This window comes from Octopus sinensis, linkage group LG14 (assembly GCF_006345805.1).
Source record: "Octopus sinensis linkage group LG14, ASM634580v1, whole genome shotgun sequence".
Lineage (NCBI taxonomy): Eukaryota > Metazoa > Mollusca > Cephalopoda > Octopoda > Octopodidae > Octopus > Octopus sinensis.
In genome coordinates this window covers 43715424-43740412 of record NC_043010.1, presented here as the reverse complement: position 1 = coordinate 43740412, position 24989 = coordinate 43715424, and the positions used below count along the sequence as shown (strand labels likewise).

The following is a 24989-nucleotide window of genomic DNA, read 5'->3' as shown; positions in this document are numbered from 1 at the left end:
ATCCAACCCATGCCAGCATGGAAAGCGAATGATGATGATAGTAAAATAACTACAGCAGGATTTATGTTGATTTGATTCTAACCAGAGACAACTTCAGTGTGAAAGGTACCTTACAATATATACATTGAAGAAAAACATTTGGAAGCAGCACTCACAGACATACTCCAGTCTCTAGCCCATAGGTATGCTGTTTCCTCTCTGTCTTACCTATTGCTACAATAAAAGCCTCTGTTCATCAGAGATGGCTGCTGTTGTAGCTCTGTCACTCAAGCACTCCTGGCTCACTTGTCCTTCCACTTCTCATCATTCTTATTGTATTCTCCACCCTATACTAACCACTATACTCAGTCTTACATCCCTAGAACATCAGCCTTCTGGAATCTTCTCCCTGCAGGTATTGAATTGAACAGTTTACACAAAGCTCAGCAGCCTCTTTTAGGGGACTGTCCCTTCTTCCAGACTCAACAAGTGAAAAAAAAAAACAACAATAACCATAAGAAAAAGAGTATATTCTATAATGATGAAGTAAAAAGATTTAAGACTGAAATATATCGTAATATACATACAAAGAATACACCAATACATAAAGTAGCAAGAAGCTGAAAAGTACACTGGAAGGGTTTATAGTTATAGCTTTGAATTAATACCTCCACACCTATATTTACAAATTATCATCATTTTAATGTACACTTTTCGATGCTTGCACAAGTTAGATGAAATTTGTCAAGGCAGATTTTCCTGTAGCTAGACACTCTTCCTGTTATCAACCCTCACCTGTTTCCAAGCAAGAGAATATTTCCCTCTAATTCTTCAAACATATACAACATGATGGCTAGGTATGTTTTCACTGAAGATTCCAAACAGATGACACTGCTTGTATGCTGGTGACATTTATCTACATTTAATGTGCATTGTCAAGACAAGGGTACACATACATGTATACATATATGTAACAAGTTTCTTTCAGTTTCTGTTTACTAAATCCACTCACAAACTTTTGATTAGTCTGGTGCTATAGTAGAAGACACTTGCCCAAGATGCTGTGCAATGAGGCCAAATCTGAAACCATTTAGTTGCAAAGAGAACTTCTTAACCACACAGTCATTTCTATGCCTATTATAGCAAAAAGAATTAACGTAAAAAGCATCCACTACATTCTCGGAGTGGTTGGCATTAGGAAGGGCATCCAGCTGTAGAGACTCTGCCAGATCAAGACTGGAGCCTGGTGCAGTCATCCGGTTGCCAGCCCTCAGTCAAAACCGTCCAACCCATGCTAGCATGAAAAACGGACGTTAAATGATGATGATGATGATGATAATGTGAGTGATATATATTTAGTAACTGGAGTATTTGATAAAACACTCACAAGGTGTTCACTTTAAGACAAAGACTAGAACCAACATAATCACCAAACCATAGTAAAAGATGGAGTAATAATACTGTATGACATGGCTGTGCATACTGACAATTAATTGATTAAATGAGCTGAGTCATAAAAGGCCACAAAAATGAAATGTGAACTGATTGATCTGTTTTGCTCTATGGCTAGACACATATCAATCAAAGAAATGGGAGAAAAAAAAGCATTTAAAGTACAAAGATTTAGAGAGACAGATGTAGCAAGAATGTTAGGCATGGACACAACAATGTGTGAACCAAAATCAGTCTATAAGTAATAAAAAAAAAAGAATTACAAAACAGACACTTTGCCAAAACACTCAGGAAACCTTGAAAAAAACTATAGGCCCTTCCTTATAATAAGATTAAAATAAACAACACATTAATACAGCTACCCATTTATCAGCATACACCTCTAGAAATACAAAGTTACATAGTTAAAAGCTGTGGGAACAGAGCCAAAACCTAAGACTTAGTACAGCAACATGATGCAGTAACACACACACACACAAAATAAAAGAAAAAGCAAGAATGATGAAGAAATTTCTTCACAAACATGTACTCATACATATGTATATGTGTGTATGCAGCCATAGCAAAATTAGAGAATACTTGAACTAGGTACTCTGAGAATATTACAAAATCACAAGTGGAGAAAGATGGCATAGACATAAACCACAACAAGTCTCTGAAATGAGAGCAACAACATTCTAGAAGGTTCTGGTTCTTGCAGACAAACAATAAAAAAATAATATTGTTAAAAAAAAATTCCTGATAGACATCTCAATCTAAGCAAATAGCAAGATATCTCTAAACAAATAGCAGACACTGTCTCAGTACAAAAATTTGGAAATAACCTGGCATAGAACTCGATATACATATACTTCTGGATGAAGTGTTAGTCAGGTACAGAATGGTAATAAGAAAAGAGATGACAAAGGAATAACCAGGAAACAGCTGTAAGCTAATGAAGTTCATAAGATAATCAGTTATTACTTTGTCACCTCTTTTCTTATATACATAAATATATACTCAGAATACCAAAATAAGAATGCTATTTTATTAAGTATTATTAATATGATAAATGTATGCTGTATACCTCCCATTTTGTATACATCATCATCATCATCATCATCATCATTTAACGTCCGCTTTCCATGCTAGCATGGGTTGGACGGTTCAATCGGGGTCTGGGGAGCCCGAAGGCTGCACCAGGCCAGTCAGATCTGGCAGTGTTTCTACAGCTCGATGCCCTTCCTAACGCCAACCACTCCGAGAGTGTAGTGGGTGATTTTATGTGCCACCGACACAGGTGCCAGACGAGGCTGGCGAACGGCCACGCTCGGATGGTGTTTTTTATGTGCCACCGACACAGGTGCCAGACGAGGCTGGCAGACGGCCACGCTCGGATGGTGTTTTTATGTGCCACCGACACAGGCGAACGGCCACGATCGGATGGTGTTTGTTACGTGCCCACAGCACGGAGGCCAGTTGATGTGGTACTGGCTACGGCCACGTTCGGATGGTTTTCTTGTGTGCCACCGGCACTGGTACCACAAAGATACAAATTCCATTGATGTTCATCTATTTTGATTTGTTTTGATTTAACTTAAAGAAATATCTGATCCATATTAACATAAACAAACAGAGGCAGGGTAAATTCAATTAACTAAAATACACTCTTGGTTTTTAAATTGATGAATAATTATGTCAGTTTCAGACTAAATATTGAAAATAGCTGTGATATTACATGGTTATTTCCCTTATCTTAAGTGCCTCCCATTCCTTTTATATTAATAAAGGAAAGGAGTGACAATAAATGTTTAGAAATGACTATATTATGATCACATTGTTTGAAGGAAAAATATTAAGAGACAAAATACACAAACGTTAAGTTAGTAATCAAAGATCTCAACTAGTCAGCCAAATCAAAGCCTAATTCATTATATTTTTCACTATCATACATCAATTTTCCATTACCAGCGTGAGTGGGATGATATTTGTTCAAGAAATTATCTTTAACTGTTGACTATTTGGTCCTTATTAATAAAGATGGTAATTGTTGGGAAAGCAGACTAGAAGTTGTTGCAATGCACTGAGTTATGACCTACTCAATGGTCAATTACTCAGTACACATAACCACTTAATTTGTGGCTTTTGAAACCTAAAACCAACTAATATAATTGTTTTAATTTTTAGCACTGAAAAAGAGTGGAATGGTTGAAGGGAAATGAATACAGGACTTTCATTATTTAGTTTCTTTGCTCTTCATTCTGAATTCAAATCTTAAGTTTTTTCACTCTGAGTTCAAACTTTGTTTTAAATGGCTTCAAACTTATATAAATATAATAAAGAACTTACTGTATACAATACTTAGATGCTTGATAAAATAAATGTCAGCTACATACTGTGTGAGTTGAGATAGAGAATACATTTCCAGAACAAAAACAATAAATAAACTTTAAATGCAATTCAATTGACATACATGCTATACTAAGATTTATTAAACTAAGTAAAGTAGTCTCTAAACAACTTCTCATGAAAAAAAATTGGTATAATTTAGTATCATGGGTACAAGAATGCATGCTGATGCTGAAATTCAGAAAAGGAGTAAACTTGAATTTTGGTTTGTAAAATATAAGTGGTGCAGAAACTGAAATACAAAGAGTATAGAAGTTTATTGCTAAACTGTTGGCTGACAATTACTATCCACTGCATGTAGAGTATCTATGGCCAAAGAATGGAAGGTATGGAAGATATTTAAAGAGCTGGTTCTTATGGGTATTTTTTATTGGCAAAAAAAACAAGCCTTATGCATTTGCCCAGATTGCCAGAAACAGCAGTTAAATTCCCCTCAAATCACATCTACCATCTTCAAGAAACAAACACTTTTGGAAAATGTAGTCCTAAATACATTGGCAAGAAAAAAAAAATCTGGAATGGTCATGGTTGGCACAACCTTGATCATTCACTTATTTAAGAGTGTTCTGGGCTAAACAGCAATTAAAGATTTCTCTCTTCATGCAAAGAGCCATTTGTATGAAGCTCGCACAAATAGTGTTATGTGTAATAGTGATATGGGAACTGAAAGACGTGGAGCTGGAGAGGAATTGCTGGCAATTACAGGTATCAGCCAAACTGCACAGAAGAAAAGTCTGCATTACTATGAGCACTGATTGTGAATGGACAATGAATAACAGGAGAAAAAAAGTTAGTCTTAAGTAGCCAAGGAAGAGAAAGACCAATGAAAATTTGGGGTGCTGACCTTTACAGTAGAGACCACTAAAGAATAAGATCAGTGGCTATTTACTGAACAGCAGACCCATCCATTTTCCTTGTCAGCAAGTTAAAATTGAAATTAAAACATGATAATGATGATGATGATGTCCCTTATGATATGGACAATAGCTTCTATTTACCAAGGTGATCTAATCAGGGCTGGAGTTATCTGTAGCAAAATAGAATAAGGAAAAGTAGAGCATATTCAGGAAGCTATTATCACTGCTGATAGCAAAAAATTTCTTTCACTAAAGGAAAGAAAGAAAGAAAAAAAAAACAGACTGTAAACAGCTATTTTTACATTGTCCTACTGTTCATGACTGTCCTCTTATCTCCAGACAATAAGCATGTCTTTTCTTTAATGACATGTCAACTTTGGAGAATTCTTGATTCTTGACATTACCTTCCCCTGTCATAAGGAGCTAGCTCAAATTGCCTTATGGTAATTGTGACACATCCTCTAAAGGCAAAGATAATTTTAATAAATCAAGAATCTATGTTGTATGGTGTTTGATATACCTGTATTTGTCCTTGTTGTTCAAATACATGCCACTGACCACTCTGAGTTATTTCTCTCAAAACCTTTTTTTTTTTTAGATTATACTATTTAGATTTTTTGCATCTGTAGGGTGTAAATTATTGTAGTTTTGACAGTGCTATTTTTCTTTGAGAACTAGATGTTCAGTAGATGAAAAAATAATCAGTTTTTTTTTCTATTATCAGTAAAACACATACTTTGAAGTGTTAAGAATACTTGTCATCTGAAACCATGAATTATGATCAACAAAAGACAACCAATAGAAATTGAAGATCCATGTTAAACAAACAGGTAAATTTTGTTAACACAAATGAATTTCTCATCTAAACATCACTGCTTCCATCAAGAAGGCAACCATGAAAATGAGTTACAATGATAATCTACAATGGAAAGTTTGTTTTGAAGAAGGCCATCCCTCTTAAACCCTACAAGATAACAGTAGTACCATAATACGTCTAGCTGATAAGAGAAATGATCCTAGTTATGATCAAGGCTTACTCTAACAAACTAACCGTTGTGATAAGAGACAGTAACTATAAGTGGCTAAAGAAGATCATATATTAACTACATAGTTGCAATTATCAGGGTTACTGAAACAGTACAAAAACCATCTTTCTGAAAAGCAATACTGACAGTTTATGCAACAACACAAAACAGGAACACCATTTATGTCAAGTGTTAGATGTAGAACCTCAGTATGTCACTCCAAACAAATAGTAACTGATGAAAAGAACTCTTGCAAGATAATGTAATAGAAATATTGATATTGTAGACAAGAACAGCTAATTTTCAACTAGAATATGAAATATGTCAAGAATTGGAAGACATGACATGGGTTCTCCATTATCATCAGTAATAGCTGATATTTTTAAAGATAGACATGAACATACATTATGAATAAGTGAAGTGTATAGCATAGATGATATACCCAAGCCACCACTGATAATGACAACAACAGGAAATTGACTAAAGCTTATGGGCCGATATATAGACTTCTATATGAATCTATACAATTTATTATGAAGAAATAAAATAATAATTAAATATCATTCCAAGATGCTTGTGTGCAAGTATCAAAACATCTGTAAACAGAAAATCAACATCTGGTTTCTATCTAAAGTCCAATCATCCTTAAAATGTCAAAATAAAGTATCATCAGAGGCCATTAACATCTGGTTAAACCATCATCTGCTCTGAAAATAATGTTTATACAAGCAGTATATCATTTGTAAAAGAAATACCCACCTGAGTCCACTCAAATTCTCTATCCTTTATAGCATAGGTCTAGCTAATATAAGAACAGTGTTCAAGAGCAATTCTACACCTTTCAGTTATTTTCCTAGAGTTAAGCCTTTTCAAAAGATGGAAGAATTAAAAAAACTGAATATGTAACTTCTGATAAATTTATGGTAAAATGTGCTTATGGGAAGAAAGCCTTTGCAGTTACTGCCCACTTAACTTCCAAATGCACAAGTTAGGTAAAATACCTTTATATCAGGTATTTTCTATCAGGCTAATCACTATATGTACATACAAAATAAGTGTGAAAGGAGTTTGGGGCACCTCACATTTGTCCCTTCCAAACCCGAAACAATATTCCTCAGATCAAGCCCTTATCCTAGTCCAACTCTTCAGTTTCTCTTTATAGGAATCCAAATCACTGACCCACCAACTAATGATTTATTGCTCTCACTTTGAACACTCACATTCTCAAACACCATTTATCTCTCCCTATCTTAGACCACCAGTATAGTTTCAGTAAACCCGGTTCTACCGGAGACTTGGGTAACTCACTAACAGGCACTCTCCCTAAACTCATCCACAGAAAAGGCCACTTAACCGATTAGCAATAAGTTTCTTGCCAATACTCTTCAACCACTGTTCCCCAGATGTTCTACTTTCAAACCCTCTGCTTATTCAATTGCAGTGACAGACTTCTGCTCCTAGGAGTACTCACACTGTGTCCACTAATCATTATTTCCAATATTCTGATCAAGCTAAATCTTTTGACAGTTTTGAACATTGCTACCAGGCATCTGGTGCTTACAGCAGAAAGTCAACACTCGTATTCTATAGAGAGTTAGTGCTAAGTATGAGTAGCAATGTTCTGAATCAGACTATCCATGAAAATCAACCAAAAAGTCTTTTTTGAATAACTTTCAGCACAAAACTAACAACTTCCAAAAATCTCTGACCTGGCAGTGGCCACCAGAGTACTGCCATCAGCCAGACCCATGTGAGATGCACAGGGAGTGATAAAATCATTCTTCAATGTCTGTTCATTGCTGACTAACATCAAATAACTGCTTCATGACTAGAATGGATCTGTCTGCCAACCTAGTCTATTGGGAAGATTGTTCTGCCTGTCTGGTAGTTATAGTAAAAGAGGCAGTGTGATGGAAAGAATTGAAAGGAGTGACATTAGGGCTTTTCCTCTCTGGTTAAGGTTCCATCAATTTTTTCAATTAATACTTGAAAGAAGGAAGGAGAGAGAGGAAATGTCCTGAAATGTGAGAGTGGTAAGCATAGCATGTAGGTTGTGGGCACTTGCTTTGGTTGTTTGGTAGTGGGGACTCTTGATTTGTCCTAAAACAAACTTTCATAGTATGCCTTTCATATTTGATGTAATCCTCACCAACCTGTTTGGCAGCTTAGTACCATTAAAAACAGGATTAAGAGAAAAAATTGAAGAACACAGATCCAGTGCACTTATTTGACTATTTAACACCATCTTTTTAATTTTTAATGTTTCTATATAAACATATTTTTAGTTGGCCTATTTGTCAAAGTGAAAGCAGGTGGCTCAGTGGTTAGGTTATTGGCTCATGATCACAAGATCATAAGTTCAATTCCTGGCAGCACATTGTGTCCTTGAGCATGCTGCTCCAGTTCACTCAACGGGCAAAAATAAGTAATGGCTGTATTTCAAAGGGCCAGCTTTGTCACATTCTGTATCATGTTGAATCTCCCCAAAAGCTATGTTAAGGGTACACGTGTTTGTGGAGTGCAAAGCCACTTGTATGTTAATTCCATGAGCAGGCTGTTCCATTGATCAGATCAACTGGAACCCTCATCATTGTAACAGATGGAGGACCAGTTATATTTGTTACTGATAAAATTTCTTACTCTTGTGACATGCTCTCTTAATTAAAAGTTTTCGTATCAAAGGCAACCTACCATTTAAAAAATGAGGTTGATATATATCAGAAGAACATTAAATCTGAAACACACCTTGCTAACATACTGAAAGGATTCAATACAAACAAGTTAGTGTTTGTATGCTTTACTTGTATGTGCATATTTTTTTTACGTAACATCTGAAAATAATAGGTGAATCTAACTGAAATTGCGCAAACAGAAACAAAGAATGATAATGGAAGATCAGTCAATACATTCCATACAGATGAAAACTTTACTGCTTTTAATTCAAGCCCATATTATATTTCACCATCTTTTTATTAACATTTGGCATGAATTGGATAGGTATGCACAAATTTAAGTGTATTTCCTTTCTCTCCTCATTTTTGCTGCAAAGTCTAACTGTTCTTACCTACCCCAGTTAAGACTTCCTTGGTCTCTATGTCCCACTAACTGTATATTGGCAGTCTTAACTTGCTCATATTTGTAATTTAGTTTATCCTAAATGTTCTTGGTCTATGTTCATTCCAACTTCAAACCATATGTCTACATGTTTGAAAGGATGAGAACTTAAAATTGAGAGATAGTGGAAATTCTTAGAGTAGATTATTGAAAGAAAAGTAGAACATTTCTTTAGCATGTGATTGGAAACTTCTACATTGTACTTGCCTTTTAAGAGCATTAACTATGAAGAAGTTGTTAGCAAGAAAGAAGACTCTCTTTCTGTCAGGTAAATGGCCCTGCTCAATATGTAGGAAAGGAGTTGGAAGTATTTCCATTCACAGTGCCCAGTGTAAGCTATGAACATGTAAGAGATGCAGTGGAATTGCAGGTAGATTAACAGATAAAGTCGTCTTCGTATGAGGCAGATGTGCAGGAACAATAAACACTAAGAGCACATGAGATTTAGTCTCTCTCAAATGCCCAGGAACCTCTCTTGAGGTTGTAGATAGTTTCTGTTATCTAGGTGGCCAAATTAGCAATGGTAGAGGATGCTCTGAAAGTATTGTTTCTAGAATAAGAATAGGAGAGAGGAAGTTCAGAGAGCTATTACCTCTGTTGCCAACAAAAGGACTCTCTCAGAATGAAGGGTAGATTGTAAAATGCTTGTGTACAAATGGCTATACTCCATGGATGTGAGACATGGGCTCTGAACGAAGACATGCGTAGACTGGAGAGAAACGAAGGCAGTATACTCCGTTGGATGTGCAACATCAGTGTGCATGTATGACAAAGTGCAAATGTATTGAGAGAAAAGTTGGGCATAAGAGGAATCAAATGTAGCATGCAAGAGAGAAGACTTTGATGGTTTGGATATGTGATCATCATTCATCGTTTAGCGTCCACTTTCCATGCTAGCATGGGTTGGACGGTTCAACTGGGGTCTGGGAAGCCAGAAGGTTGCACCAGGCCCAGTCTGATCTGGCAATGTTTCTAGGGCTGTTTCTCCGTGAGTGTAGTGGGTGCTTTTTACATGCCACCGGCACGGGGGCCAGACGAGGCTGGCAACGGCCACGAATGGATGGTGCTTTTTACGTGCCACTGGCATGAGGCCAGTCGGGGTGGCGCTGGCAACGGCCACGAAGACAACTGCATAAAGAAGAGCTGATCCTTGAAAGGTCTAACATCCTGAGATCGGTCCTTACCACTTCAGCCCATGTCTCCGATCTCAGGATGTTGGACCTCATAGAGGAAACGACAATGGACCAAGATGTCTGACAATATGAAGTCCTTGAGAAGACCCGCCCATATCAGTGAAACTGAGTTCTAGAAGCGCTTGTGTTCCACCCACATGTAACAAGAAAACTTTTCACATACCCTACCCAAACAAGTCAAACTACATCTCTTCTTTCATGCACTATGCTTACCTCTCACTCTCCAATCCTGTCCTCATGGCCCTATTCACCTCAAGGGTATGACTTGGCATTTGCCACCATCTATATCTCTCTCTTCCTTTACTCAACCATCCCATTTATATTCTGACCCCCATCCCTTGTGAGCATGCCCGACACTCTGCCACCATCTCTTTCCTGCACTCTTGCTGTCTCCTATTCTCTCTCTCTTTCTCCTGCTCTTCCCTCAGACTGAGCAACCATGTATCCTTTACAATGGCACACCTGTTTTTGTCCTCATTCCTGATCTCTCTCTCTCTCTCGCCAGGTAACCATGTACCTACTCTAAGTAAGACACCTGTTTCTGACTCTCTGTCTCACTATAACCTTTCATCATCTGACAAAAGATCACCTCCTCCAATGCCCCCTCCCCTCTCAAAGGATCTTTAAAGTTACTTGGTGACCCTGCCAGAGCTGATGCCACCCAGTCCACACTGTAAAGTGGTTGGTGTTTGGAAGGGCATCTAGCTATAAAAACTTTGCCAAAACTGACCTCGCTTGTGCTTGTGCCACATAAAAAGCACTCAGTCAACTCTGCTGAGTGGTTTGTGTTAGGAAGGGCATCCAGTCGTAAAAACCCTGCAAAGATAGACACAGAAGTCTGGTGCAGGCTCCTGTCTGGCTAGCTCCTGTCAAACTGTCCAACCTATGCCAGCATGGAAGATGGACATAAAACAACGATGATGCTGAAGTGTTAGCAGAAAAACTGGGGCACAGACTAAACTCACTACAATTTTATTGCCATAGTTATAACAACAATAAAATTAATAATAATGACTCCTTTTGCTTAAACACAAACCTACAACAAATCTATATTGAGAGAGAGAGAGAGAGAGAGAGAGAGAGAGGGGGGGAGAGAGAGAGAGAGAGATAGAGAGAGAGAGAGAGAGAGAGAGACGGGGAGGGGGACTGTGGTCAAGAAGTTTGTTTCAAAACCACATGATTCTGGTAACACAATGAAGAAGTATCTCCAACTGTAACTTCAAGTTGGCCAATACCTTGAACAGAATTTGGTAGATGTAAACTATGTTGAAGCCTATCATGAATGTGTGTGTATGTGTTTCCCAATGAAAGAGTTTCAAATTGCACCCTTTTACATCAAAAGTTAACTCAGCCGTTTGATAAACAGAGATAGATAAAACGATATCACAATGAAATCAGTGTAGATTTCATATAATCAACCAAACCCTTGAAGGCCAGGATGGCCAAATGCAAAGGCTGAAATTAGTAAGAGAATAAAAATATAAGTGCATGTGCATATGCATGCTTTGTATGATCATAAATGACTTAACAGAAGTATTTAAAATTAATAAAACAATATATGAATGCTGGGAAGGGCTGGGATAAATGGACATAAATATTACCATTAATCCAAAGGATGAGTTAGGCAATGGAGAAACTAAAATGATAATCCTACATATAACAACAATGTTAACCTCATAGTGAATGCAAATATACAGATAACAAAACAATAAAGATCATTCAACTTACCATACACGTTCGAACAGATACATATTAACATATGGTAATTTCTATTTCTATAGTAACCCTTGGTTAGTAATTTTGTTATAAATCAAACATATCATCATTATCATTAAACACCTACTTTTCCATGCTTGCATGGTTACATGTATATTAATGTACATGTATGTTAAGAAAGTAACAAATAGAAAAGCAAAGAAGTTCCTTTCTACCTAGCTTTTGAAAGCATTTAAGAACTTTACTTACCGAAGACATAACTTTTTTAGATGAGACTGCTAAAGTTTTATCAGTTTGATCCAAAGTCAAACTGTTTGCGGACTTCTCTGTGGACTTTTGCATACAACATGGTTCAGCCCAGTTTAATGGTCCAACCTTCTCAGTTCCAGTAGTAACTACTGTGGTTGTCTTAAAATTTGCATTATTAGAAGTTAAAGTGTAGTTATTAAGCCAACCCCTTAAGAGAGGTTCCTGACAATGGTCACCAGAACAACTGATTGATGCTTGTGATGGAACTGCTGGCCAGCTTAATGCCACAGACATGTCTCTGACAGAAGTCCAGTCTATATGATCGGATTTTTCAGACAACCACTCAGTTCCTGTCTTTTTCAATATCCTTTCACAATTTAGAGCTGATAATTCTTCAGCCAAATTATCAGTTTCAACATCTTTACAACATTCTTTATTTTTATTATCATTATTAACATCATTTTCATTTTTTTTATAAATATCAATATCTTTAACATCCCCAATATTTTCAGGCTTGCAATTTGTATTTTCATGGTAACCTTGATTAGTAATTTTGTCATAAGACATCTCATGTGGCCGCACAGAGAGCCACTTTTTAGCCATGTTTTCCTCATTCATGTTCTCGTTTCCATATTTCCCAGGCCAATAACATGGTTTCTCTGAGGTAGCAAACCATGTATTTGATTTCCTAAGAGACAATGGTGTTAGAAGTGGGTCAGTAGTTAAATAAGACGAAGCAGAGAGAGAGGTTTCAGGCGTGCAGTCTTTGCTTCTTGGCCAATCATTTTGCTCTGTTGAAAGCTTTGGAGTACAGATGAGTGGTTTATTGAACCAGACATCACGATTGATGTTGTCCTCACATGAAACAGGGCACTGCAATAAATTGCCTTCCCAGACTTGTTGGCTATTAGCTGCATCCATCAAAGCTTTGTTTGTTTCCTTTATTTTCATGGCAGATGTTGCACTGAAATACCAGTCCAGTTCATCAGTCTGGATGTCATCCACTGACCAAGACTTGCCCAGAAGGCTTGTTGATGATGAATCTTTATTTACCCTACTTTGTGACTTTATAACACCTTCTGGCTTAGGCCACATTTGTTTACCAGATGTCTTGTGTACAAGTGTCTCTGATGTCCAGTCTGAGTCTTCTGTACCTGGACTTTCCAGCATCCAGTGGTCAGCTCCTGTATCTCCACACCCATCGTTACTGTCCCACATTGTAGGGTTAACTGCTTCAGAACTTAAAGGTAATGCTGGTTGCCAGGTATGTGTTTTTTGTGAATTTATCCAAGTGTTTTGCTGCTGTTGTTGCCATAAATCAGACTTAGCACAGACTACCTCTGATATGGGAATCTTTGAAAGGTGATTTGTACTGCTGATTGTACTAAATGGTGGCACTATACCACTGAGAGGACTATTGTGACTCGACATCATTGAAACTGATTTAGAACTCCCTTGATTGTTTGGCCACTGTTCCTCTTTAATCACATGACCACTGATATTCAGAGCAGGGTTCCTATGTGTATCATCTGCAATTGATGAGGGCTGGGAAAATACATGAATACAGTTGCCAGGATCCAATGCAGCAGAACTACAAGATGATGTAGAAGATGAAACAGCAACTGGCCATGAATCATGTGGAGCAATTGGCGTCCAGTTTATTGCTTCAGTTACAGCTACAGGTGTCCAATTTGGTATTTCATCTGACCCACGACTCCATGTCTTTGGATAGTGATTTTTAGCATCAGATGCCATTAAACCCAATATACTGGTTGTACTACTATCAATATTATCTCTGCCCCATGGTGAAGGTGTTGAAGAGGTGCCAGCAGACTCTGACTGATTGTCATAACTCCAGATACTAGCTGCAGTGTTTATTTTATTTCTCTCACAACTACTGAATGCACCTCCTACATCAGAAACCCCATACTGTGGAGTACAAAGACTCATGTAGCAATCAGACTCGAAACCAGATGGCAATGGCCTAACATCAGATGCAGTAGTGCAATCTCTAATGTTATCTTCTGAACACACCTCTTCAGCAAGTTTTACAAGATCATAATCTACAAAACTTTCATTAGGCTGTTGACAAGTAAGGTGAAATTGTGTTGATCTTGACTCTTCTTGTGGCGAGCTGTGAGACATTCCAGTCTGAATGTATTTATCTGTATTCCTGTGCAGGCGAAATTTTGGCACAAATCCTATTTTGGGATGAACACTTTCTGTTTTGTTCTCAATAGTTTCTGCTTGGTGGAAATCTTGATAAGGTGATCGGCATTCGGGATGGCCTCCAAACAGATCTGGAGGCTGATAAAGAATTGGTGCCATTGCTGAAATATTTTCAGGAATGAATCTTTGTGATTTAGCATGATTTGAACCAACAGTCACCAAGAGATCTGCAGCAGCAACTGCATTGAGAGTATCCAGGCTAATTTTGTGTCCAATACCCACACCAGGTGGGGTCTTAATTGGTCGAAAATGAGTCCTGGGAGAAAAATATAACATCTCATGAGGCGATATAACTGGACTGGATTGTTGTACCAATTCTTCCTCCTCTTCCAAAGACTTACTTTTGTTGTCTTCCAGTGTTTCAGAAAGCTCAGCCATTACTGTGTGTTTACGTGGAATTACATCTTTAAAGGCAGAGCATTTAGAAGGAATCAATTCAGAAGCTTGAAAAGGACCCATAACAGAGGTCTGTAACAAGGAAGATGGAGATGAAGACAATAAACATGGAGAAGTTGATGAAACAGTTGAAGATGACACTGGAGAAGTTACAATGGAAACAACAGATGAAGGAGGGGAAGGTAATGTTGAAGTTTGAACTTCAGAGAATTTTCTTCTATTTTCAAGATTAGTGGTTGCATCAGATTCAGGTAATTCTGAAGTGTCCTGCATTTTATCACATCCAGGTAGAGGTGGTAAATTATCATCTTTTACATCAACTAAAGCTGAATATTCATGTTTGGCACTCTCTATGGCATGTGGAACAAATGTGGTAGGTAAAACCTTGATAGGAAGTGATATAACAGGCTTTTCTGGGTAAAAGTCTCTGGCGCAAGATGCTAATGGAAACATAAAACTAGAATTGCTCAATGGAGGAGAAAGGAGAGGCGATGAGAAGAAAGACGAGGAAGAGGCTGGCCAACTTTGCTGATGGTAGAAAGGGCCAGTTGGTGAAGAACTGTAGAAACTATAATAGTTACAACAGAAATAATCCCAGTTACTAAACTGTTTACTACTGCTGCTGTTGTTGTTGTTGCCGCTGCTGTTGGTAATTACTGCAGCTGAAGGAAAGATGGAAACAGGAGAGAACAAAGACGTGTTGTCGTGGAGAAAAGAAGAGATTGGTGGCAAGCTGGCAACCTTAGGTGGCGAGTTTGAACTAAGTGAAGATGTGGCAGCTACAGAACCAACAGTTGGTAGAAATAACGTAAAAGGGTTATGCTTCAGCTGTTGCGGTGAGTAAGAGCAAATATTGGAATATGGGCGGTGTTGAGGAATTGGCTGGCTGGACATGGTTAACCGCTTTTGACAGTTTATGTTCCACAACTGAGAAAAAGAGTTACCTTTAGTAAAAAATTCATCAGGATTTGCAAGGCCTTCCTCAATATTGTTGTCATTGCAATTTTTACACCATAGCTGATTGATTATACTGAAGTCTGGTAGACTGATTGACTTACCATCTACAGGATCAACAACAGTTGATAGCATAGAGTCAGGTTTACTAAAGCTTTCCTTCTTATACTGCAGTTGATGATCTTGCCAAAGTAATCTCATATCAAACACTAATTGCTCAGGCCATTTCTGGCTTCCTTGGGCAAAAAGTTCAGCTGAGAAACTTGAATCTAACTTGTTGTATATAGCAGTCATATAGTTTTCAGGAGTTTCAGTTGTTTGACTATCTCTCGAGAAATCAGGATAGTGACCAGGGGTGAGTATAGGGCTACGAATTGGTGCTGGCATATCAGTGTCTTTCCAAGTGTTTCCTGGTAGTGATTCAGCACATGTAGAAAGAGTGTCTAATATTTCACTGTCTTCTTCAGTATTTTGACGGTTAACGTTCAGTGGCTTCTGATCATTGGACACTGAAATATTTTCACTGAGACTTGATGGATCTTTAGAGTCACATTCTGCAATATGGGTCAGATATGAGAGGTCAACTAGAGACAGTGATGATGTAGAACAAGGAGAAGTTGATGAGGGAGTGTTGACAGTAGAAGAACAGACAGAAGAAGTATTGACTTTACCACTCTCCGCACTGATGATCGATGGATGTCTAGGGCTGAGATATGAGTGGCTAGTGGCACAAGTAAAAGTGGAAAGCAGTGAAGGTGTTGCTGAAGTGGTAGTAAAAGTGGCATCAGCTGTTGAGGATTTTGGGACAGAACCCTGCTCAGAGTCAGTGAGAAGTAACTGGGGTGTGAGTACAATGCTTGTAACTGCAGTAGCTGGCTGAGGTGGTTGGATGTCGACAAGCAAATGTCCCGGAAATGACCATACACTTTCAATGTTTGGTTCAGTGGTCAAACAACTTGCACTATGGTGACTCTTTGGAAGGTTTTCACCAATGTGTGAAGTGTAGCTAACTGTTTGAGAACTGCTGCTAGTAGTGGGTGTTACAGCTGACCACAGGTTAGTATCGGTCATTGTAGTTAACAGAGCATCATTAGTACAATTCAGACCTGAAGTTACCATATTACTAATTGGACTGTTTCCTGATTTCTCACTGGTAACAGCTGTCAAATTTTTATCACATTGATTACTTTCAGCAACTGGAGAACCAACTTGTTTACTATGGCAAAAACTGCCAACAGGCTCATTGCTCATGCTTGATGTTGAAAGCATGCAGGAGTCAACCTTTTCACTTGGGTAAATAGGCGGCTGGGTTTCAACAAAAGGGCCAAGTAACATAGAGAAATTATCAATCTTATTTTCAGTGAAAGACTGAATATCATCTAATGATGATGGTGAAGGAAGTGGGTAGCTGTGCCTCTTATAAAGTCGGGCACGCAATTTACTGCTAGAATCCATACTACTAATAGAAGGTACTTCAGCAACTGTAGTGCATGCAACAGGAGAGCAACGCACAGTGTCAAATGGGTCTTCAAAGTTGCTCTCATACCAGGAGGCATCCTCACGAAATGCTTCACAAACCATATTAGGTACTGGGTTTATCTCCTCGTTGCTCCATTTCATATCTCGAAAACTTTGGTCATAGTAACTGTAGTTGATTTCATCGAGAAGAAACAGTGGGGATGAGCCTGTGGGTGAAGGAGGATCCAAAATCGAAATAGATTGTGGAGCTGTTTGATTCAGTGCAACTGATCTCACAGCCAGTTGGTTTCTCAGAATGTCTTGTTGACTCAAGACACCCGATGCATGCTGAAATTGTCGATCCTGCATTCGCCAGTGCGAAGTATGCGAGGTGGAATATGGATCTCTATCTGCTGCCAAAGCTGGACGTTTCTCATTGGAGGAGAGGAGAATATCTTTGAGAATATTCTCCACAATTATACAATATTTCTGACCCTCTCTATCAGAACATATACTGCTTTTATAATCTGAATTATTGTAGTTATCCATTTTTCTATGGTAGTATTGGCCTTGTTTCAAGTTCTCGCTGCCACCAACTAACTGTTGCTGTTGTTGGGTGACAGTGTGACTTGTTAAAGGCTGTATCTCCGCAGACATATCACAGGTTAGAGCACGGCAGAGCTTACTCTTGCCTGATCCAGTTCGCTGCTGAGGTTGCTTCATTGAAACCATGTGTAGTGGATAAAAACCTGAATTATGGTGCCTGTTCCGAGCAGAACTGTAGTGAGTAGTTAAACTACTGCTTTCTGTTTTTTTATGGACATTTTCTTTGTTTCCATGGTGTGTGTGAGAGCTGCGAGTACCAAGCCGGATAGTGGAGTCATTCCTACGACGAATGTTGCCATTCCGTCTGCTCTTAGTTTGAAATTTGTTCTCTTTAGTGCAGGAATTAACTGATGTAGAGGTGCCACTGCAATTATTACCACTGACAGATTGGTAATGTGATTTCTTATCAGCTTTTACTTGGTGAAACTGTCGTTTACGCTGCATCAGCTGTTGTTGTTTCTGCTGTTGCAGTTGCTGCTGCTGCTGTTCTTGTTGCTGCTGAAGCTTTTTCTTCCAGACATTTGAATTATCAGAGCCTGGAATTACAGTGGAAGGAGATCCTATAGTAGGTGTGGTCTGCGAGGAATCTGTTGACAGGGCAGGAAATGCAGCATAGTACCTTAAAGAGAATGAAAAGAAGATAGTTTTAAGTTTTACATCTTACTGATGAACTTTCAACATACAAAATACAAGTAAAACATTTAAACAATTATCTAGCTTCAATATGTAAACATAAGAAATTAATTCTTGGTAGTCTCTGTGTAAAAGAACCCCTTCAATCATAAATGACCATGGGATTGCAACTAGAAGGTTCCCCTCCAAGGCACAAGCCTGGGCAAGGTTGTTTATGGAAAACCAGCAGTTGCCCATGCATACCTGCCTCCTGTCTCCCCACCACTGATGTTATCCAAGGGAAAGGCAAAGTCTGATACAGCTTGGCACCAGTGACGTTGCAGCTCATTTCTACAGCTGAGTGAACTGGAGCAACATGAAATAAAGTGTCTTGCTCAAGAACACAACACATATCTCAGTCCGGGAATGGAACTCACTACCTCATGGTTGTGAACCTGAAACACTAACCACTGAATCATGTGCCTTCACACGTACTCTGAATAACTGTCAGTATGATTGCATGAGCTAGTATCAACTAGTCTTCATACAATGGGTTCCCTGCAAGTTTGCCCTATCTACTGACAACAGCCCAGTAAGTACCGAGCATAGAGGCAATGGGTAATGGGGAATCAGGGTTCAATTCTGGAGAGGGAGCATGCGGAACAGCTACCACATCCAAATTAAGATAAGTATTAGATCATACAACAGTAACATTTATCTCACCATATGTTCCACAAGGTGGACTGGCAGATGAACAGAAGGACCATTTCTATGAGTTCCTTCTGCAGATGACTTGTTGACCTGTAATGCTAACTTCAGGAAACCTACCAGTCACTTGATCACCAATGAATGTGACAGGCACACAAGAGCTAGTAGATAGTTTTTGTTCCATAGGAGACCTAATTAGCAGTGGAGGGGGATGTACTGAAAGTATAGATGCTATAATGGCTAGAGAAAGTTCAGAGAACTATTACCCCCGTTGGTAACAAAAAACCTCTCTCAGAGCAAAAAGAACATTGTGTGATGCTTGTGTATGAACAGCAATGCTATATGGTTGTAAAACTTGGGCTGTGAATGCAGAGGACATGTGAAGATTATAAATGAATGAAACTAACATGCTTTGGTAGATGTGAAATCTCAGTGTGTGCATATGACAAAGCGCAAATGTACTGAGAGAAAACCTGGACATAAGAGGCATCAGATGCATTGTTTCAAGAGAGATAACTGCATTACTATGGTCATGCCGTGCATATGGATGAAGACAGTTGTAGCAAGATGTGGTGATTGCTAAATGCGGATGGTACACATGGAAGAAGGGGATCTAGAAAATGAGATGAAGTAGTGAAATCTGACCTCAAGTTGTTGAAGAGGAGATGACAAAGGACTGAGATGATTGAAGAAAACCTGTCTGTCTCAGTAAAAATAAGATTCTAAAGGCACATCATCAATATTTATGCTTCCTCCCCACCCATTTACATCTGTCAAACCTTTCCTTGACTCATCTTTGTAATACCCACCCAACCCTCATCCTCTTCTACAGTACTACTGCTCAATTGCAACGAGAGCAAAACATATTCCTTTCCATTTTTGTACCAGAAGTAATTCCTTTTCTTGGAACCACTTGCCACTCATTCCACACTCCCAACTTCATCCCATACCACAATATATCCGGTGAACATCCATTTCTCCTGAACACTCTCTCATCTTTATCCCTGGTATCTCTTTTGCATATTCGTATAACTCATATTCATCTGATGTGTGCCTTACCTCTGCCTCCCCTATACTTCATCTCATCCCCCTGCCTATCCACCCAGCCAAGCTCAATTCTCTGCCCACCCACTCCTATTCTCTCTTTATTCCATTTCTTGTACTTTCAAGGCATGCTTTGATACCTCACCTCCACCATCCTTTCTCCATTTTCAGTTGGGGGTACCCTTGTATCTCTTCTACAGCACCTATTTCTGTCCTGTTCTCCTACTTTAGCTTCTCTACACCTGGTACAACGATATCTTCTTTAATACTGCACTCCCTGTCTGTGAAAGAGTTTTGCCTTATATGTTACTTCATGACACCACAGTGCTGGTGCCATGAAAAAAAAGCACCCAGTACACTTTGTAAAGTGGTTGGGGTTAGGACGGGCATCCAACCACAGAAACATTACCAAAGCAGGCTAGTTGGATCTTGTCAAACCATCCAACATATAGCAGCATCGAACATGGACATTAAATGATGAGGATGATGATATATATACATACACATACATATCTCTCTCTCTCTCTCTCTCTATATATATATATATATATATATATGTGTGTGTGTGTTGTGTGTGTATATATATATTTATACATGCACACACACACAAACGTACATATAATATAGTTTGTGACATTTGTGACACAGCTCCATGTTTCTCAAAATTTACACAGTTGTAAATTATACAAATGGGAAACCAGTTAACTGTATTAATTTTAATTTAAATAAATCTTCATATATACTCTCACAGCATTTTGAACTCTCTTTTTCTATACTACTGCTTGTATAGATTAAAAACGATACAAGCACACACATTTAGACATATTTCTCTTTTATTTTTATTAGTGTCAGCTCAAGGGTTGTGGCCATGCTAGGGCACTGTCAACTGGTGTTGCCACACTTTCCTTAATCCTACTTTAATAGTTTGCACTGGGTGAATGAAGGAGTTTAAGGCTGCTGCCCTCGTTCCCACTTCCTGTTATGAAGTTGGCTCATTCAGGACTCTTAACAGGAGATCCACTTTTGAAGACATCTACATCTACACCATGTAGGTCTCTTAGCTTCTTTGGGAGAATACTGAAGAGGCTGAGACCTTGAATCCCAAGCTAAGGTAGTATCTGGTCCTATATTTTGATGGTAATGGAAGGATTTTAGGCACTGTGGAATGGTGCACTGTTCTGATATTTGTATAACTTCCAATGCCAAAGTTTGGGACAAGTCCTTCCAGGATCTTCTATATGTATATTGTAGTATATTTTTCCCACCTTCATTCCAGGGAGTAAAGTCTTCTCCAGTAACTAACTTGCTGCATTGAGGCTATCTTCTTCAGCTTTGCTGAACTATTTCGAATTTTGCTATTAATTTCACACTCTATCATGACCCTATTTGGGAGCAATAGTCAAAATGGTTTTGGACAAAAGCTTTCCAGAGGACCATCATAGTTTCCTGCTCTCTTATTATGAAAGTACTAAGAATTCAGCTAGTCAGCCACCTGTATTCCATTGCCAACATAGTAATATGCACATGGAAGGATGCATCACGACTCATGTCAATTACTAATTGTGATTCTGGAACTGTGATACCTCCAGGTTGAGTGTATTTTGTCTGCATTGTGGATAGCATAAGCCTTGGAACTTTCCAACAATAAACTGCATATTATTGTCACCAGCCTACTTGTATATTGCACCTAACTTTTGCTGTAAGTATATGCCATCTTCAAGGTTTTGTACCTGTGAGACTTTTATGCCATCTGCATAGCTTGTGAGGGTGGTTCCGTGTGTGGATGAGGGTATATCTGAGAGGGCCACTGTGAACATTAGTGACCCTAAGACAGTGCCCTGTGGGACACCACTAATTGTTTGTGTTTCCCTAGAGGTGGTTCCATTAGCTATCACTACCTGTATATATATATATATATATATATATATATATATATAAACACCAACCAAATTTTGATCACTTGTAATCACCTGCACGAGACTCGGTAACCAAAGATTATATTTCACTATTTCGTCCCATGTCTTTCTGGGTCTACCCCTTCCATCAGTTCCTTCCACAATCACAGTTCAGCTCTTCTCTACACAGCTGTCTTCTCTCTTGCATACTACATCTGATACCCCTTATACCCAGTTTTTCTCTTAAACATACTCTGTTGCACATGCACACTAACATTGCATATCCAGCTGAACATGCTGGCTTCATTTCTTTAAAGCCTTTGCAGGAGACAAAAGGACAAAGGTTATTTTATTAAATTTTTAGTTATTTTCCCAAATTATTTGAAATAAAAGCAATGTATTTCAATGAAAAATTGATATCAGAAGAGTTAACATATTGAATACCATTAACCCTTTTGATATCAATGTGCCTGAGACTGCTCCAGAAGAGTCATGGGGTGAGAGGGTAAGTGGACCTGGAATTGGAGAGGAGTGGGTGGGCAAGTTCATGCGATTATGAAAGGAGAATGATAGACAGAGGGAGAGTATTATGTCTGATTTACAAGCTTGCATGAGTTGGATGAGTCATTTGGATGAGTCAAGTTATTTTTACTGGGAGTTATGGCTCTTATAGACTGGTGTATATGTCATTTGACTTGGTTTGTCTGGCTGGAAGCCCTCCCTATCACTAACCATTTTACAGTGTGTAGCAGGTGCATTTTCTTGTAACACCAGCACTAGACAGGTTGATAAGTCTTTGGTAAGACCTCAAAACACCATGCTTTCTCTGCTCATTTACTGTTCACTTTGGAACTAGCACTATGTAGGTTGCCAAGTCTTCAGTGAGAAGAACTAAGGGACCTCTTAACCTTACTTTGCATCTGATTGCTCAGCACTGAGTTGTTATTGATATACAATGTGCACATCTTTTATGACAAACTATCTCTATAAAACAGCATAAGATGAGGCAACTACGACCAAATTGTCAAGAGGAAATATATACTTGTTCAGAGCCATTTGGCTTTAGTTGATGGTGAAAGCAAATATGACTTACCTTTCAGCTGGATCTTGTTTTACATACTTTGAACTGTCAGTTGTAACTACTGAGACAGGTACTGCTTCTCTCTGAGTTGCTACAACAGAGATGGTATGAATAATTTAAAAAAATCAGAGAGTGTGTGTGTGTGTACATGCATTTCTCTTTACTTTTACATGCAAGTATGTGAATACTAAGTAAAAGTTTTTAAAAATTCAACTTATTCAATATATGAAGTAGTCTACACTAATATCTATTTAGGGTAACTGAAATGAGTTTATAATAGAGAGCTAGAGTAATCAACTTACAGCAAACCTCCTTTATTAGAGATCTTCAATCTCTGGAACATCGAACTGTGTCCTTTTTCTGACACTGCTATTAAATAGACTAACAAACTCTGCTCTTCACAATATTATATGTATCCACTAAATCCAACTTCCTGTTTTTCTTCATTAAAACCGATAAAAAGTCTGACAGGCCTCTCAAAGACCACTGACCCACAGAACTCAACTCACAGATTTTTATAATATAAAAAGATTTCAACCTTTTAAGTATCATGTTAATCATAGAAATCTTGGCTACATCACTTATGATTAAAAAGAGACCCATATGTTAGAAAAAAATGCTACTTGTACTTCAGATACAAAATTAAAATAAAACAATCACGAAACATTGACACACATACACAGAAAATGCATTACAATAGATAAGTATTTTGCTTTTCTATTTATGGAAATCAAATTAAGTTCCTGGTAAACTGAATCTTGGTCTTCATTCTTGAATGAAGCTATTTCACTTTAGATTAATAATGCTCTTGGCAAATATTTCCAATGTTCATTCCTCTAAGGTTTTATCAAAGAGTTCCTTACATATTTGTATCTCAGACAATAAGGGATACTTACATTCTTTCTTCTCCAATTCTTTCAATTTGAGCATTAATTCTTCTATTAATTTCTCAATTCCTCCTGCTTGCACCTGTGAATTGAAACAAATCTTTAAGAACAAAAAAAGACAGATCTAGTTCTGAAATGACATGAGATTTTGTTTGGTCAACATAGGTATTAAATACCTGTATATAAACAAGCCAACAAGGGAGTTTCTGCATGATAATTTGACCTGCTGGAATTACAGTTAAATCTCTCTCTAATCACACCCAAAAGGATACATTGGAAAGTCTCAGAAAAGGATGGGATGGCATGATTGTGGATAACATGACTTAGCAACCACCACTGGTACAGATACTAAACTGTAACCTCCAAAATTCTGACAATATTGACAATAAATTGAGACACAGAGGGAATGTACTGATTAGAAACAGCTAGACAAAGGTTAAAATAAGCTAGTGGACTAATGATTCTATGTTGGTGGCTCAGGTATATAAAACTACTTGAATTCGTCTTTGCTAACTATGGAGATGATTGTTGTTTACAATGCTGACAACTGCAAGCTATAACTACCTGTCATACTTACAGTTAGGTGGACAGGAGAGTTAAGTGTCTTGGTAATAAAAACAGTACTACACTTGTAACAGCTTGTGAACCATTGACTCTCTGGTTGGCAGCCCTAATGACTCAATCAGCTGTGACTGTATTAAATCATTTAGCATCTATTTGCCTTTAGGTACTCTGTATATATTCTTGTGCTCAAGCCAGATGTCTGTACTACAATGGCTAAGAGCTTTAAAAATATTTATAAATTTAATTCCAGTATGAGTATTTATTCACAGACATAGTACCAAATTCAAATTTATTATATTTTTAATAAATCAGAAAATAGTGACAGTGATGTATACATTTATATCTGGGTCAGTCACTAATTATGTTCAATACTATCACTTGCCCTCTCTCCTGTTCACTATACCACACTGTGCTTGTGTTACAAGAAATGGCACTGAATCTGTCTATATTCAATTCTCTACTACTATTATTCTTATCATTCTACCTTTTCCCCTTCCATCATGAGTAACAAGAGATAGCATTAAATCTGTTTGTATCTGACACATGCCACCTCCTAATTTCATCCTTCTGTACCACTTCTTT

The 24989-nt window shown here is 38.1% G+C and overlaps 1 protein-coding gene across 2 annotated transcripts in view; it reads right to left on the bottom strand.

Moving 5' to 3' along the window:
• LOC115218806 (serine-rich adhesin for platelets-like) overlaps window positions 1-24989 on the bottom strand; it is a 69807-nt gene that overhangs the window by 8161 nt on the left and 36657 nt on the right. For both annotated transcript variants that reach the window (XM_029788743.2, XM_029788742.2), the window contains 3 exons: window positions 23853-23925; window positions 22969-23047; window positions 11974-18235 (listed from right to left, as the gene is read on the bottom strand). In XM_029788743.2, coding sequence (XP_029644603.1) covers window positions 11974-18235; window positions 22969-23047; window positions 23853-23925 — 6414 coding nt within the window. The remainder of the gene's footprint in view (window positions 1-11973; window positions 18236-22968; window positions 23048-23852; window positions 23926-24989) is intronic.